The sequence below is a fragment of the Symsagittifera roscoffensis genome, chromosome 9 (genome assembly GCF_963678635.1).
Source record: "Symsagittifera roscoffensis chromosome 9, txSymRosc1.1, whole genome shotgun sequence".
In the NCBI taxonomy this organism is placed as follows: Eukaryota; Metazoa; Xenacoelomorpha; order Acoela; family Convolutidae; genus Symsagittifera; species Symsagittifera roscoffensis.
Window position 1 is genome coordinate 31108130 of NC_087070.1, and position 16759 is coordinate 31124888.

General features: G+C 38.5%; 1 protein-coding gene across 12 annotated transcripts in view; it reads left to right on the plus strand.

Annotated features, from left to right (window-relative positions):
- Nucleotides 1–16759, plus strand: part of LOC134854087 (organic cation transporter protein-like) — an 83173-nt gene that overhangs the window by 38613 nt on the left and 27801 nt on the right. For 8 of the 12 annotated variants that reach the window (XM_063870175.1, XM_063870177.1, XM_063870178.1 and 5 more), the window contains 4 exons: nucleotides 64–943; nucleotides 4577–4733; nucleotides 12396–12469; nucleotides 13239–13435. In XM_063870175.1, the coding sequence (XP_063726245.1) occupies nucleotides 356–943; nucleotides 4577–4733; nucleotides 12396–12469; nucleotides 13239–13435 (1016 nt within the window). In that variant the 5' untranslated portion in view covers nucleotides 64–355. The remainder of the gene's footprint in view (nucleotides 1–63; nucleotides 944–4576; nucleotides 4734–12395; nucleotides 12470–13238; nucleotides 13436–16759) is intronic. The other 4 variants (XM_063870182.1, XM_063870184.1, XM_063870186.1 and 1 more) reach the window with 1 other exon arrangement.

Consider the following 16759-nt stretch of genomic DNA (forward strand, 5'->3'; position numbering starts at 1 on the left):
TTCCATTTCTCCATTCAAAAACTTACTTCTTGCACTCACTTATTTTCAATTTGTTCGTTTTAGCAGGGACTAGATGATGCTCATGTTAACTAGTTCTGGAGGTGTAGCACTTGCAAGCCGTAGTGTCAACAACGTCCATTCATGACGAACTTCGCTATGATACAGACAAATATTGGTTATGATCTTATTCAAACATCCCGACCAAATTAGGACGAAATCGATTATTTTCAATGACACTAAAATCAAATGGACTACCTTTTACTCAGTAGCATCTATTTGAGTAAACTTATCGAGTTTGAATAGCTTAGAGTTCAAAACAATTCGACAAATTTGGCCCTCTTTTTGAATATCAAAAATGGGAGAAGCTGAATTGCACAATCCCGGCTTGGTTCGGTTTTCCGACGAACACATGGAGCCTACAACGGAGGCGAACAATAATTTAGACAGCGCAACAGCCAACAACGACAACAATAGCAAAAGCGCAGACACCAATAATGTAAACAATCAGAACACCAATCACCAAACGTGCAACAATTCAAATTCTAGTCCAGAAGGAGGGCAAAGTATAGAACTAGAGGAGGCGCTGGGGTATCTCGCTAGTAAAAAGACCTGGCACTTTCTAATATTTCTCGCAATCGCTTCCTTCGACATTCCATTTGCATTTAACCTCATGATTCCAGTGTTTCTCGTAGCTCCTAATGAAGGTCCACAAAGTCCCTGTTTTTACTGTCTGGGCGATGAAACTGTGCAAATAGACCCTTACACGAACACAAACACCAGCCTCCTCACCCAATCACAGCAGAGATATACTGTGACGTCAGACCAGTGCTATTTTGCGCCGGGAGAGGGCGTGGATGAGTCATGGCAAAATGTGACATGGCGACAGTGCACCAAGTTTGAAGGGAGGTGTGATAAACCGTACGGTTGGACGCCAGTAAAAGAGGTGAGCTGCAAGGAATCTCAGTCGCAGAAAGTTTAATAAAAGTTTGACAATTAAAATCAAAGCAAGGGTACTCAGTTGCTCAGCAAGCAACGCTGAAATTTCCAACCCTGCATTTCACAACAATTTTTTGGCTAAAGACGTTTAAAATAGGTTGTTTTTGCCTGAATTCCTTGGTATTTCCGCACCCAAATACGCGTTTTTTTTTGGATATTTTGAACATTTAAAAATTTTGTAGACCAAAAAATTAATTTTTTGATCTGACCTCCCCAGGGATTGAATAAAACTTTGGCCTAAAGTTTTTTAAGCTAAAGTGTATGATGCAAATAAGCATCAGAAGTGAAAGCTCTTCCAGTTTTCAGCCGGATTCCAGAAAGTTATTTCAAAAAAATGCGTCAGTGTTTCGAAAAAATTGTCAGTTAATGTCAGTTTTTTAGATTTTTCTACAGGGATTAGAATTGTGTTCAAATAAATTTCTAACTCTCTTCTTGTAATTTACGATTTATTATCCATATTTAGATTAGTTTTTATGCAACTTGGACCTAATTGCAGAGCAGGATAAGAAACTGTTAGATACAATTTAAAAATTGCATCACTTAGCAAGTACTGACTTTACTTACTGTGTGGCAGTTGCTGAGCCACCGGCTACCTTAATCTACATGTTAATTTTTTAAATTAGATTTTTTGGTGCCTGTATTCTATGAATATCTTAGTTGCTTTTTACACTATCACGATGTTAAACTGAAAAACTTTTCACATACTTTTGAAATAAGTGGTTTGCGCTGAAAACCAAACTAGGATAAAGTTCAGTCCCAGCCCTGAATCAAAAGGAAAGGGTGTATGGAACTAAAAGAAATAATGCTCGTCTCTGGGTGAAGTCTTGAATGTTACCGCTGCCTTGCAACATCACAGAATTAAAAAAAAACAGAAAAGAGTTTGCTCAGAAAAATCGAACTTTTTTCGAGAAAACACAGGTTTTGAAAAATCGTACTTTCCCTCAATTTCAAACTAAAACGGATACTTTTAGACTTTAGTTGCGACTTTGTTTGGACTATTTAGTTTGCCTTTGTTCAATTTGGAATAATGTGTGCCACAGATTAGGATGTCGCGTCAATAGAAAACGATAACTTCGATAATGCAGACGGATTCCACTTACAATGCAGAGAATGCACAGTTTGGCCTCGTAATGAAGCGTCAATAGAAAACGAAAAAAATTGAAAAAAAAGGAACCAAAATGGGCCGAAAAAAATTCCGAAAACTCTTAGCTCATCAAAAAAAAACTTGGAAGACAAAACTTTTAGTTCAGAAATTGATATTGTTCAGATTATACTTTAAACCAATGTGAGTCAACTTTACAAATATAAATTTGATTCTCCTTTTCTCTTTCGTTTGAGAACTGGAATGTGAATCAATTGGAAATTCCTGGTTACAACAAAAAATTTGAGTTTGCTTAATTAGGTATATAGAGATTCGGATCCAAAGTTCAGCTGTTTCTTTTTTTTTTTTGCTTTTCAAACACGTTTAGATATCACTGCGGCCATTAAACGAGCGTTTTGGAGTTTTGGTTACGATTTAGTTTCGGCGTTTTTCTGCATATATCTAATTACTTTAAACCAAATTTCATATTTTAACTAGGAGTTTAGTAAGGTTGTGACAGAAAACGGAATAAATCTGGAGTTAATTAAATGTTCCACATTCCACATGCCAGTGTTCAGTAGGTGTCAGGCGACGCTCTGAAGGTTTTATTCTAATGTTGATAAAATTTCCATAAAAGAAAGTCGACAGTTTTGGACAACAACGTGCCTTGTTCATAAAGTCATTGGGGGCTATTATCATGCGCGAAGGACCGAATGGGCGAAAAAACCGAAGACAAAATTAGCCGAAAGTCAATTTTTAAAAAGAAGTAATTGCCATTCATTTTTACTTCTTTCATAACGAATATTTTGCTTCTTTCAAAATCTTTTGCTTCTTTCACAACGAACCCTTGAAATAAAAAATTTGTCCTAATTCACGATTTGAAAACTTTGCATATTTCTGCCGTTTTTATATTCAGCCAATATCAATACTCAGTCTGGAAATGCTTACTTTCTTTCCAAATGTTAGGTAATTTTCGCGCATTCGGTCCTTTGCGTATGAGGGTTTCCACCAAAGTCATCACCCTTCATGCAAAGTGAGGTAATTAAACTATTAAGTACAAAGAGATATATTTAGAACAGTAGCATGTTAATTAGAACAAATAGAACGCCTCAATTCAAATTGGAAACGTTTTGAGCCGGATTCAATTGCCTTTAACGCATTAACCGCACAAAGTGTACTGTAAATCATCTTAAATTTACCGAATTGTCAATTTACAAACCCTCATAGTTTCCGAAACAAAACCTTATGCAAAATATACTTTTAAAAGTGAGCTCGGGGCGTCAATAGCTTTCAAATAATATAAAAATTTGTCAAACATGGCTGGTTAAAAAACCAAGTTTTGTTTTGCTGAAAAAAAAAATCAAGCTAAAATAATCCGTATATTTCTTCAAAAGTCGGAACAATGAGTAAAATTTTTTAAAAAAAATTGGGGTCTTATGCACTAAATAGCCCAAAAACAAGATTTTTACATCTTTCTTGAGCTCAAAATAATATGGTTGAAAATGATTGGCTAATCAGACACTCAAATTTAATCATTAAAATTCCAAGCAGATAAAAGTTTTGGCCGAAATAACCAAAATTATAATTTTTTTATTCTGCTGAAGCAAAATTACCCAAGTCATTTGAAAAAAAAAAACTAAGACAAAGTTTAATTTTTTTATGGTAATTTTGGTTAATAGTTTTATCTGGTGAAAATTTTGTTTGAATTGCCTAAGCAAGTTGCTCGAATTTGAATGGCTGATAGTAGCCAGCCAGGTTCGACAGAATAAGTTATAACTCAAGGCATAGAAACTTTGATTTTCGGCCGTTTTGTGCATAAGATCCGGAAATTGAATAAACAACTCGTGTATTTAATTCAATAATTATTTTTATAGATAATTCATCAAGAACTACGGTGAAATGATTAAAGTCGTTTTTTCTATGAGAGCTTAGCGTTATTAGCAGAACATAGCTTAACTATACAGAAAAAGAAAACGAAAGCTCTTATTGTTCCGGCTGCCACTTAAAGTCTGCTGAGTACATTTTGATTTTAAAAAAGTTTAATTAACTCAAAATTGATTTAAAAATTTAAAAAAAGAAAAAATTTAATTTACTCCAGCTCTTTTCATTGCAAAACCAAAAGTTACAGAATAAGCGCCTAGCAGAGAGTTGAAAAATCCAAATAAGTTGCCTCATTTCAATTTGGAATAATTTTTGAGCGGGATTAAATAGCCGCTTACGCGTTAAAGGCACAAAAAATATCGCGCGTTGATTGTCCCAAATTGGCAATTTTCAAACCTCTATATCTCTTCAAAAAAATCACCGTTTTTTGATGGGTTAAAATTTTTTTCAGATGATTTACGATACTCCGTTCAAAAATGACTAGTTAAAGAAAAACGCAGCGAGCACAAATAATAAGTGTTGTCTTCAAAAGTCGGACCAATAAAATCCGAAAAACAGTGAACGGTAAAAAAAGCCTCATAGTACACGGTCTGTAAAGTTTTTTCCTTTTTTCTTTAGTTCAGTCTGTACTGTGAGAGTGGTAAGTGGGTGGAGTTGGCCAATTCCATCTTCTACTTGGGGGTACTACTTGGCAGCTTCTTCACAAACTCCATCTCCGACAGATTCGGCCGCAAGTGGGTCGTCCTAGGGGGACTGTTCGTCCAAGCCACGTTCGGTGAGAACTACTCAATATTGTTATCATCTGTTTTAAAAAGTTAAAATTAAATAAATAAACGCTTTCCCTAAAAATTAAAAATTAAACTAAACAAAAAGTTGAAAGTAAACGCTTTCGCTATAATTAGCATTATCAGGCGAGAGGTACATCTTAAAGTCAGAATATTTATAGTTAAAAATATTTAAAAAACAATAAATATTAGCATTAAAGCTCATGAGTTTTTTTAGTTTTTTGGAATAAGACCAGGGGCGGATTTAGGAGGGAGGAGGCGGACGCCCCCCCCCCGTCCTCAGGGATACAACCCCTGCCGACCCAAAGGGTCCCCCCTTTGTACTATTTTGAGATATCTATTTTTGGTGACGGACCCTAAAATTTTTCTAAAAGCGTCTTTGGCGCCAATATATACTAATTTTGAGTGGGGGGGGGGGGCGCTTCGAAAAAACACGACTTTGGTCAAAACTTTCCAAAAAGTGCCTAAAAACGCCTTTTTTGGCCTGTTTTTTCAAACTTTGCCTGCGGCGCAGAAATTTTGGCCAAAACAGGGTCTGTTGACTGCTTGGAGAGAGCTTGGAATATCAAGTTGGTCGACCTAAAAAAAGTCGTCAAAACTTTTGGAAATTTTTTCACAAATCCGCCCCGCCCCCCCCCCCCCCTCGTGAAAATCTTAGATCCGCCCCTGAATAAGACGAAATTGTTAAAACGACTTCTTGTAGAGTTCGTTTTGTTTTCAGATATTTCGTTCTCCAACACATGTCCCTAATAAAAGTATAGGTTTACCACTGGTAACTAAGATATCTAACTAAGATTAAAACAGAATAAAACGTAATGTGTGAATTAAAACTGACTGTAGTCTAAAAAGAGCAACTAGTGACTCGAAGTCCAATGGACTTCGCAGAGTGTACATTAACTGGTACTTGATTAAACATTAAAGGTCAAGGTTACAACATACTAAAATACTAAATCACAACATTCCCCACTGCACAAAAATTTATATCTGCCCGCTCCTCGATGTAGCCAATATCACTCATATACTCCATTCTCCCCTCACTCCACCCGGTCCAAAGTTGAAACAAAAAGTAACCGCGTTTAGCACAATGGAAATTTACAGAGAGTACAAATCACAATGGAGGTGGGTCATATGGTAATATATACAGGCTACCTACAAGTTTACACAGATATCTACAGTGAATGTACAAAATGATATGTACAATTGGGGTTATGTGGCATTTATACAAATAAGAAAAACTAACCTAAATCACTAACTAATCAAAAGTGGGTAATCCACTGGATAGAAGCCCAAGCAAATAAAAGAAGTATAATGGTACGAGTTTAAACGTTTTTAGAGTTTCAAATCGTGGCGTTAAATTTGTCGTGAAAGCTATCGGCCTCCCTCCTTGCATCTGCATCAATGACTGAGGATATGTCGCTGCCGTCATCATCCTGAATGTTCGTACCAACTTCTACCAATGGAGATGGTAAACTCGCGACCTTTGTTGTTCGAAAAGTGGTTGTTGAGGAGGGGCCTTGTGTGGTTTCCGCCACCAGTGTTGGGTGCCAAGGTATATCTTCAACTGGTGTCAAATAATCTGAAGGGGACGCCGTAGAATAAATTGTCTGAGTCCGTGGGCTCTTTGAGCTGGAGAACGTAATTAGAGGTTCGTCATCGTGAGTCTACTACACTGATGGTCTCCGTTCCAAGCGTCACTTGGTCAATAAAACGCCTGTCTCCGTAAAGTTTAGGGGGACCTGGATTTCTTCTTGAGCGGGGTTTGATAGATACCGGAGTTTTTGGCGTCTCCAATGTCTTCTCCGGAGAGCTGTCTTATCTGATTGAGTCATTGCTTGTACCCGTTGGAATAGTGGTCGTTGTCTGTGTGTTAATTTCGCTCGAAAAGGTACTTCTAAGCTGATCTAAATCACTTTGAAAATTAACAGTCGGTGTATTACATACAATTTCCGCGTGCGTACCCAAGTAATCGTCAATCACTTTATCCCAAAGGTCTAACTCTAGCGACGAATCTAATTTATTAAACGTGGATTTTGAACCTTTTGTGTTCGGGGTGTTGGTTCTCCTCCTTTTAGCTGCCTTTCCTCCCGTTGGTATGTAACGCGACGATAGACCTCCTGCATTTGAGTCTGGTCTCTTCGACGGGGAGTTTCTTTTTCGCTTGCCTGCTAAATCAAGATTGTTAATTAGAGGATTCGGTACTGCCAAAAATTTACTAGGGACCGACGGTTGGGTTTTATTAAAAGCTAAGTCAGATTTTCTGATCACATGTCCGTTGTCTAATGTAACCGTGTGCTTCGTGTCTGACAATGATTTTCCCCCCAATGGTTTAAAGTATGGTTCGCCTTCCCTCCGGTTAACTGCCTTCCTAAACCATTTACCTCCTTGGCTGAACGGGTTTGACAGTGGGGCTCGCTGGAGGTTTCTGTCTGCTTTATCCGAAGGGTCGCTCTCATACCCTCTTTTGTCCGATGCTATGTTTTCCAGATATCCATCCTCAAACGCGTCGTCTGCTCCCAAGTCTTGTGCTCTATTTTTTGATAGTATTGACTTTCCCTTGGCTAAACTGATCGCGTGAGAGACCAGAGATTTCCAAAACGTATTGGGGGATCTACTAAAATGTTTTGAAAAAGGAAAGCATCCAATGGATGATTGTTTCGTCGAACGAATATTCCAGATGATTTTATCAATAGCCGTATTTAAAGATGGTTTTGGTTCCTTAAACGACATTGCCAGAAGTTTACCTTTAACAGTATAAATGAGTCGTTCTACGACTCCGTTCGATCTGTGATACCCAACAGTACATAAAATAATTTAATATTGTTCTTCTCGCAGAAGTTTCTAAAATCGAAAGAAGTAAAACATGACCCATGGTCGGCTCTAATAGACTTTGGAAATCTGTGAAGGTGGCAATAATCTGTCATGAAAGATGAAATTGAACAATCAGAGGTGTTGTTCACTACTTTTGCTCACGGGAACTATGAGAAGCGATCGATGCATAACAAAAAGTATTTCGAGTAACCCCAATTTTTGTCCAATGGACCCGCAAAGTCTAAATCTAGTTCTTCATTTGTTTCGGTCAGAATTGGTAATTTCTCCGTATTATTCGTCCCTAGTATCACTTTTAGGTTCTTACCGGCCTTGATGCACTGGATGCAATTTTTCCCGTGATAGTATATCTCCCTGAATAGATGTGGCCACCAAATGTTCTCTGCCAAGGATTTCATCCCGACTTGTCCTGGGTGTGTTTCATGCAGTAATGACAGGAATGGCGACATTAGAGCTGCTGGTACTATCAATTTATTATCGTTAAATAACAATCCTTCTTTAAAGTAAATGTCTCCCTGAAAGTTCTTTGGGTAGGCTCCGAATTTATCCAATGGTCTGCCTTCCTCTACTGCCTTCTTCACCTCCTTGAGGATTTTGTCTTCGTCTGTCATCAGTTTGATTAGCTTGTTTGAGCAATGATCTATAAGGGATAGCGGAGTGTCTGGTAATTATACTTGGCCAGTAGTTTCTTGTGTAAATCTGACATTGTATCGTTATTGAAGTTCAACGAAATTCCTTTATTTTCTGCCCTGAGGGAAATTTTTAGCAAGTTAACCGATGTAATGAATTCTCGTAACTGTTTTTTTAATTGAATTTAACGACTGATTAATTGAAAGTATTGACTGGGCAAGAAAAAATAAAAAGGTTTTATCTGATAAATAAAAATGATTGAAATCAAATTTTGATAAATTTAGTGGATCGCAACCGCTTGTACAGGACTCTGAACGTGAGTGATTGGAATTACAAATTCTAACCGTGTCGTTTACGTAGCTTAGAATATTCGAGAAGAACGACCGTTGGATGCTTAGCGACAATTCTTTCTTTCCGCCCATTGGATTATTACAATCCAAGTTACTGATCGTATTTACATCCACTGGATTATACAATTCGTTCTTTTTCAATTATTCTTTTTACAATTACTATTTACAGAGATTTTCTACAATCTTTTGTACTGTAGCCACTACAAATTCGCTATCATAGTGTGAGGTTGGGAGTGCTTTTCCTCAAGTTAATCTCGACAAAAAATCTGTAAATCTAATTTCTTTTCCCGGTATGTGTTTGATCTTGAAATTAAAGGGTAAAAGTCGGTTTACCCAACGGGTTAGTCTGCTGTGCATAGTTTTGTTGCTCTGATTTGCATTTAGTGCTGATAGTAATGCCTTATGGGCCGTTACGATTTCGAACTCAGCACCATACAAGTAATTTTTAAAATGCTCCGTCGCTCAGACTACTCCCAACAATTCAAGTTCATTTGTCGAATTTTTACTTTCGTGATTAATTAAAAATCGGGAAGCAAATGCTATTGTTAACCAATTCTCCCCATCACATTGTTCTGGGGTGGCTCCCAGGCCGCTATGAGAAGCGCCTGTCTTAAGTCCTGACATCCTTTTTATATCAAAATGATTGTTCTCTGTGATGTTAACTATCTGCTGTTTTAGTTCTTCAAACGCCTTTGTATGCTCGTCGTTCCTTTGGTAAACTGATTTTTTTACGAGAAGTGGTCGTAAGGGAGAACTTAGAGATGACCAGTTCGGGACGAATTTTATATACTGATTGATTGACCCAAAGAATGACCTTAGTTCGGAAATGTTTTTGGGATTTGGTAGGCTTTTTATCGAATCTGATTTTCCCACCAGTAGTTTTACGCCCGAATTTGATATCTTGAAACCCAGCCACTCTATTTCTTCTTGGAAAAATTCACATTTCTCCCATTTTACCGCCATATTCTTGTTGTCCAAAATGTTTAAAGTTTTTGATAATATCGCTTTGTGTTCATTTAAAGATCCTTTCGAAGCTATTAAAATGTCGTCTTTATAACAATTGGTAAAAAGAATGTCTTTCAGTAAAGAATTCATTACCCCCTGGAATTCGTTTGGCATATCGCCCAGTCCGTAAAATCCCGTTAAAATTCTATGGGTTCCAGTGGTTTCGCCCCCCACAATACTAAAGTTACACTGTTTGCTGGTGTCTGTACATAATTGTAGTTGACTGTACGCATTTTGTATATATAGACTAGTAAACCGAACTTCCCCTGACTCTTTGCTTTACAGTTGGAGCGCTATGTTGTCTATCAGTTCATGTATGTTTGGCATTTGATATTTGTTCTTGAATATCTGGTTATTTAATAGTTTCGATTCTAATGCCAACTTGATGCTACCGTCTTTTTTTTCTTGTAATCACTATTGGACTTGTGAAACAATCTTCATCGCATTTGTTTAGCTTCACAATATGTACCTCTTTTTCCATTCCATTTAGTTCCATCTTTACATTATCTAGTAACTGCAGGGGAACTCTTCTACCTTTGGTTTGGATAAGTTTGAATGGAGAGTGAAAATGTGTAATTTTTCTGTCCAATGGTATTTTCCCAACTCTGTTTAATATTCCTTTGTACTTATGATACAGATTAAGAAGTGTGTCTGATTGGTTGTTTAACTTACACAACTCTGGGTGTGATATGTTGTTGACGGGTAGTAGAGGCTGTCGTTGAGCTATCTCGGTTCCAATTCTCGGTAGATTGTCGTTTTCCAGGATGTTCCTCTCATGTCCAGAAGTGATAAAAATGGAGTTTCGTCCGCGATCCATCAATTGGATTGTAATCTTACTATCACTTTCCCGATGATGTTGATTGTGTCGTTGGTAAACCCGCAGTATAGTTCCCTAGTTTTCTTCTCTACCGGGTGTATTTTCAATTGTGGATTTCTCAAATTCAATTCGTTTCAAGACGTTTTGCTTCAGGAAGCTCACTGGGCTTGCAGAATCCACTGGAATGTTCAAGTTGACTCCCAGTCCGATGTTGACTAATTTCTTGTTTTCCAAGCCATTGGTATCGTATATTGTCCTGATATTAAGAACGGAATAGTCATCGTTGTCACTTATCCCCTCTTCGTTGATCACGATGACTATTCCGTTGATCACACTAATCCCCTCTTTGAAGGTCTTCTGGGGAATATGAACAATTCTGACTATTTACAGTTTCATCTACAGTATTTACAGCGGGTTTTCTTCCTTTCGATTTACACAGTCTTCCATAATGTTCTTTAAATTTACAGATATCACAAACATTTACTTTCGCCGGACACACATTCAGATGACCCTTGGTAAACGCATTCCCGCATTTCATACAAGTATTTGATCTTTCTATGTTCAGGCTTGGTTCCTTTTTTTTTATTTTTAAAATTTTTGAACACTCTACCACTACTTCCTGTCGTGTTGAATGATCTAGTCATATTTGTTAGTTTAAAATGGTTATAATAGCCTTTTTGGTCGATGATTGCTTGGTTGAGTGCATCCATTGGATTGGGGTTTCCGAAAGTAGTCTACGTTGTAAGTCACAATTTTTCATGTTAAAAATAAATACGTCTCTAATCCACTCCTGTTCTGCATTGATTCCAATTTCACACGATCTTGCTAAATCTGATAATGCGCCCCAAAATTGTTCGTACGATTCTCTATCCTTTTGTTTTCTGCTCAATAGTTTGTATCGTTCAAACGTTGTATTAGTTGGTTTGATAAAATCCGATTCTAGCAGTTCGTAAAATTCTTTGAATGAGATTCCTAGGAATTTTACCCTTGGATGTTTTTGGGCAAAAACTCTTTCTCGTTCCGCTCCTAGGGCCAAGTACAGAATTGATTTTTGTTTTTTGTCGGCCTCATATCTCCTCATTCCTCCGAACTTCCGTTTCTCTTCTGCTAGTCTTTTCTCTTCTGCGTGTTCGTAGACTCGCATTACTTCTTTATTCCTGGCCTCCCTAGCTTTCCTCTGTTGGTCAGTTTCTGACTCCTGGGCGCCTTCTAGGATCGGTAACGTGGTCTCCCCTTCCACTGGTTCTTTAAGAATATCATTGTCTAGATTTTCCTTCGCAATGATAGCCAGATGGAATTGGTCTATCCAGTTGTTCCAATGGGTGGGAGGTTCTACCGTGTGGTTCGGCCAAAAGGCGGGTATTACCCGCAGGTTAGAATCAGTAGTTGACTGCGCCATAATAAAAGTATAGGTTTACCACTGGTAACTAAGATATTTAACTAAGATTAAAACAGAATAAAAAGTAATGTGTGAATTAAAACTGACTGTAGTCTAAAAAGAGCAACTAGTGACTCGAAGTCCAATGGACTTCGTAGAGTGTACATTAACTGGTACTTGATTAAACATTAAAGGTCAAGGTTACAACATACTAAAATACTAAATCACAACAGTCCCCAATTTTTTCTCCCAATTTTCTCACCTTTTTTAAAAGTTCTAGGGTTAAATTAATGTTTCACTCATATTTTAAGCTTTTAGTCGATAAAAAAATCATTATTATAATCGCTATATAGGTCAAACCAACTAAGAAAAATGGATCGTGCAACCTAATCTATTTCAGGCCAAATAGGGAAGGGGATTCGTTAGCAGGTGCAATATTACCGCGTGCTTATTCTCCACTTAGTCCTTCAAAGGTGTGGATAATTTTTACTGGTTATAATTTTTTTAGCAATAACACATTACAAATTCGAACGAGACAAACATTTTGCACGCGAAACAGCACAAAATCATGGAGGAAATAACCATCATGGTTAGTCAACGAATTACTGGAATCAAAGTTCGATTGATCAATTATCTTCTGTTTCAGGAATTCTTACTGGCGTGCTTCCCAGTTTTCCAGTCTTCGTAGCCGGCAGATTTGTCCAGGGTCTCATTGCTAAGGTAACCATTGACTCGAAACAGTAGTGGATAGCAATCAATCTCATTAATCGTTCAAAATATCCAAATTTTGGGAATTATGGTCGTAAGTTCTTTACGAGTGCTCGGAAAACCATTAGAAAAAATCACGAGAAGTTTTTGAAATTTTAATGAAGGTCCCACTCCCCTCGAGAGAACTTTATATCCGCGCGAAAATTGAGAGTATACTTTTTACGGAGCTAGCAATTCGTTTCATCGAAGAATCGGTTTTTTACCTGATAAATAACTGAACTAAATTAAACACTGGTGGAACAGGAACGGCTTGTTTCGCGCGCAAAGAAAAATTGAACAAAAATGATTGGTAAAACAAAGGCAGATCTGGAATTTTCTCGAGGGGTTGGATTTTCAAAAAAAAAACGAAAATTATGCCGACCTTTTTTTAAGGTCGATTAAATTGATTTTCTGAGCACTCCCAGAATACTAAGGCAGGCGTCAGAAATTTACAGGCAGGCGTCAGAAAGGAGGGCGCAAGACAGGTGTCAGAAATTTGAGCTCAATAAGATTCTCCAAAAATAACCAGTATTAAAGCCAAAACAATAAATGTGCGGAAACTAAATAGCGAACTGTTCATTCAGCGTGAACACGAGCCTAAGTCGTTATAATAAAATGTAAATAAAATGTTATAGTAAAATGTTAAATAAAGATTGATTTTTTTTTTCAGTTTTTTTAATGCTTTTTATTAACCCCTCTGAGCACTTTTGGGTAGGAAAATTTGTAAATTTGACTTTTTCAGGCAGTTGGGTATGTATCGTACGTAATGTGTCTGGAGTTCCTGCCTATTAAGCTGCGCACGTTCTACGGCATCCTTTACAATGTGGTGTGGGTGAGTGGGTACTGCATGGTGGGGGTGTTCGCCTACCTCTGTCAGGACTGGAGGAAACTGACCCTCACACTCAACGCCATCCTCATACTCTTCATTGGACACTGCTGGTCAGAACTGAACTCACATTTTTATAGATAGCTGCCAAAACTTTGAGGAAAAAATTTTTGCGTAATAAGGCAAAGTTAATTATATTAAATGCCACATTGTTGGCCATATTTTTTCGTTTAACAAATTTGAATTAAATTTTAACCTGAAAATTGATTATTTTGACGTCGGAATTAAACGTTCACTCATTTCAACTCGACAAAAATTGTATCGAAAAAATCAAACTAACGCAAAAATACCGTATTTGAACTACAAGGAAGCCCAAGGTCACCGATAGTTTAATCAGTCCTCAGAATAACTAGTTTTTCTGACACTGTTTTCTCGTGCTAAATTATGCGAAAAGTCTGCTTCCGACTGTTGAAAAGGATGATGTAGTAAATTTAAATTCCAATCCTAATTAACAACCAATTCTTATAAGATCATAAGCGACAACTGAAATAGGAGATTACCGAAGGTGCCAAACGCTCCGAAGGTTAGTACCTGTCAACTAAGTCTAGCACCGGTGTGAGAGAGTGGTTGATTGATAGATATAATATTGAACATAAACTAAACGGGAAGTGAACTAGTTTAATCACTATGACTTTTCCCCTTTTATGAAATGAAATTGTATAGATACAATGAATGATAGTTGAGTACTCAGAAGGGTTGTGATGAAGATTTAAAGACTCAGCATGTTAATGAATAATGAGAGGAAATAAACTAACGTTAAATGACTCAGTATGAAGTTAAAGTACTCAGAATGTTTTAAGGTTATTTAAGTACTAAGTTCAAGTTTTTGACTGATCCAGTCAGCCCTCTCCCTCAACTTCCTCCGTTCTTTGCTTTTTGTTTTATTTCATTTTTCGTGCTTTACTTTTTCTCTCCTCCCTTCGAAATGTGGTCAATCATAACGCCCCCATTTTGGTCACTGGGGTACGCTTCCTTCCACTCCTGCGTGACGTTGCTTTTAATAAGCTACAATTCGAGTCCTGGCTCGAATAGGAGACCAAAGCTTCTTTTTTCTCTCGCTTTGCCGCCGTTCCTCCGGATATGCTTTTTCCTTTGGATTTTCCACCCGTACCGCTCGTAGATTGCACCATTGGTGCCGTTTCATTTCCGATCGTTTCGTCGTTCGCTCGCTCCGTTGCTAATGCTCCGCCGTTTTCTCGCTCCGTCGCTCCGCTGTTTTCTTGCTCCGTCGTCAACATTTCGGCTTCTTCAATCTGCCCGCTCGCCTTGTTTGATTTTTTTTTACTCTCGTGTCTTTCGTCAGAGGGTTTTTTTCGCTCCGGTTGTTATTCCGCTTCCAAATTTTCATTGAATTCCGCTCTTGTTTGATTTTCCGGTATCTTACCCGTTGCCGTTATCCGCATTATGAGCGGTTGATAGTCATCGTCATCTGATTCCGTGTCGTTCGCCTGTTCGATTCGTCTCCCCTGTGCGGCCGAGTATTTCGAGCCCTTGGCGGCCAATTTTTATCGCAAGTCCTGTGGCGTCGGTGGTTTCGGAACATTTTTCCACGACTACTTGGAGGATGTCGCCGGCGATTTCTTCATTGCAACCCCAGATTTCCTAAGCAGATGCCCATTACTCATCGGTAACTTATGTTTGCTTTCCGCGACTATACTATTTTTGAGCATTCTATGCTCTTTTAAGTTTTTATCGCCCGTTAGCTGGTAAACTGACACCGATGACCCCACTGTCTCGTCCATAGTCTTTGCCGTCGGCTCGTCTTGTTGATTTATGGCTTGCTGGTCTGTTAACAGAAGAGGGTGGTTCCGTCTATTGCCATATTCAGTGTCCAATCTAGCGCCCCAGTTTGTATCCGCCGGGCTGGGCATGTCTCGTACTGTTGGATCTCGTTCGTCTAAACAAGTAGATTTAGATTTAATTACGTTCGACCAGATCAAATTTCTTGATGAGGGCTTCTTGGTTAGCTTTCTTAACATTGTATTAGCCTCCCGACCGTGGTGAGCTTCGAATGGCGTTATTTTGAGAGTCGCGTTGTTTGCAAATTGTAACGCTCCGAAGGCGCTCTCAATCTTTTTCCCTAGGGGTTCCGCTGGTTTTTCTCGTGAGTACGTGAGGATTGAGTTCTTTAAGCTGCCGATTGTTTGTTCACACACCATTTCGCGCGGTGATCGTTCACTGGGGATTGTACGATTTCGATTCCTTCGCCGTTACAAAACGCTTTTACGTCCCTTGACATGAAATTAATACCCTGATCCACATGAATTTTCCTTGGAACACCGTGGTTGTTTATATAGGGCATGAGAAATTCTAAAAATTTGTCCGAACGGTTATTTCCGCAAACCATTGCCGATGGCCAACGGGAGAAACGGTCTACGGCTACGATGACATACTTTTTAGATTCATTCAAATAACTTATCGGCCCCCAAAAATCTAATTGCACCGATTCGTTTGATTCTTTTGGTTCTGCAATGGATCCTAAATCTCCTCTACTACGCATTTACTTAAGATTCTTACCAGCTTCCGTGCACTCTCTGCAGTTCTCTGCCATCGCCGCAATATTTCTGTGAATATATGGAAACCAAATATCCTTAGCTGTCGTAAACATGTTGGATTTCCCGTGATGATAGTAGTGAAGTCTATTGTTTATGACCTTGTGTAGAGTGTTTGGTATAACTAGTTTGTCGTCCATCCATAAGACTTTGTCGCGTACATGAAAGTCGTTGACGAATTGGGAGTAGTAACGATTCATCCTGTGCACCTTTTGTTGTAGTTCGGGGTCTTTTGTTTCCGCCATCTCGTAAATCGCTTGTAATTGTGGATCTGAGGCATTTTTTGACTCGATGAACCTCAGGCTAAACAACTCGCGAAGGGCAGTATTCTTCTGTTTTGTTTTGCAATTCCTTGGCACTATTGACATTATGCACGCTGCCGGATCCACCGTCGGAAAGGATTCCCCTGGAAACGCCGAAGGTATCGAAAGTATGGTATTCGTCTTGGTTGTTGTTGTTTCAATTGTGATCGGTTGTACTTGTGGATTTGCGTCCAGCTCCTCCGCTTCATCTCCGCTCTCTCTCGAATTATTGCTTGGATGTCGCTCTAGAAATCTTTCCATTTTTCGAAAAGTTTTCTTCATCTTTTCGTGTTCTCCGGTAAATCTTGATATAGTATTAATAACTTCCTTGCCGCCGTCGTTTAAGTTGGTAATCGCTTCAACTGTTTTTAGATTTCTCTCGCTTGTCCGTCGGTAGTCATTACGTGTGTGATTTTCATTGGCTGAAGTATCTTCGCATGTTCGCTGGCACTTTAGCGGTCGTTTATTCACAGCAGTTACTGCTTTCCTATTGGTCGAAACATGATTAACTGAGCCATTGGCT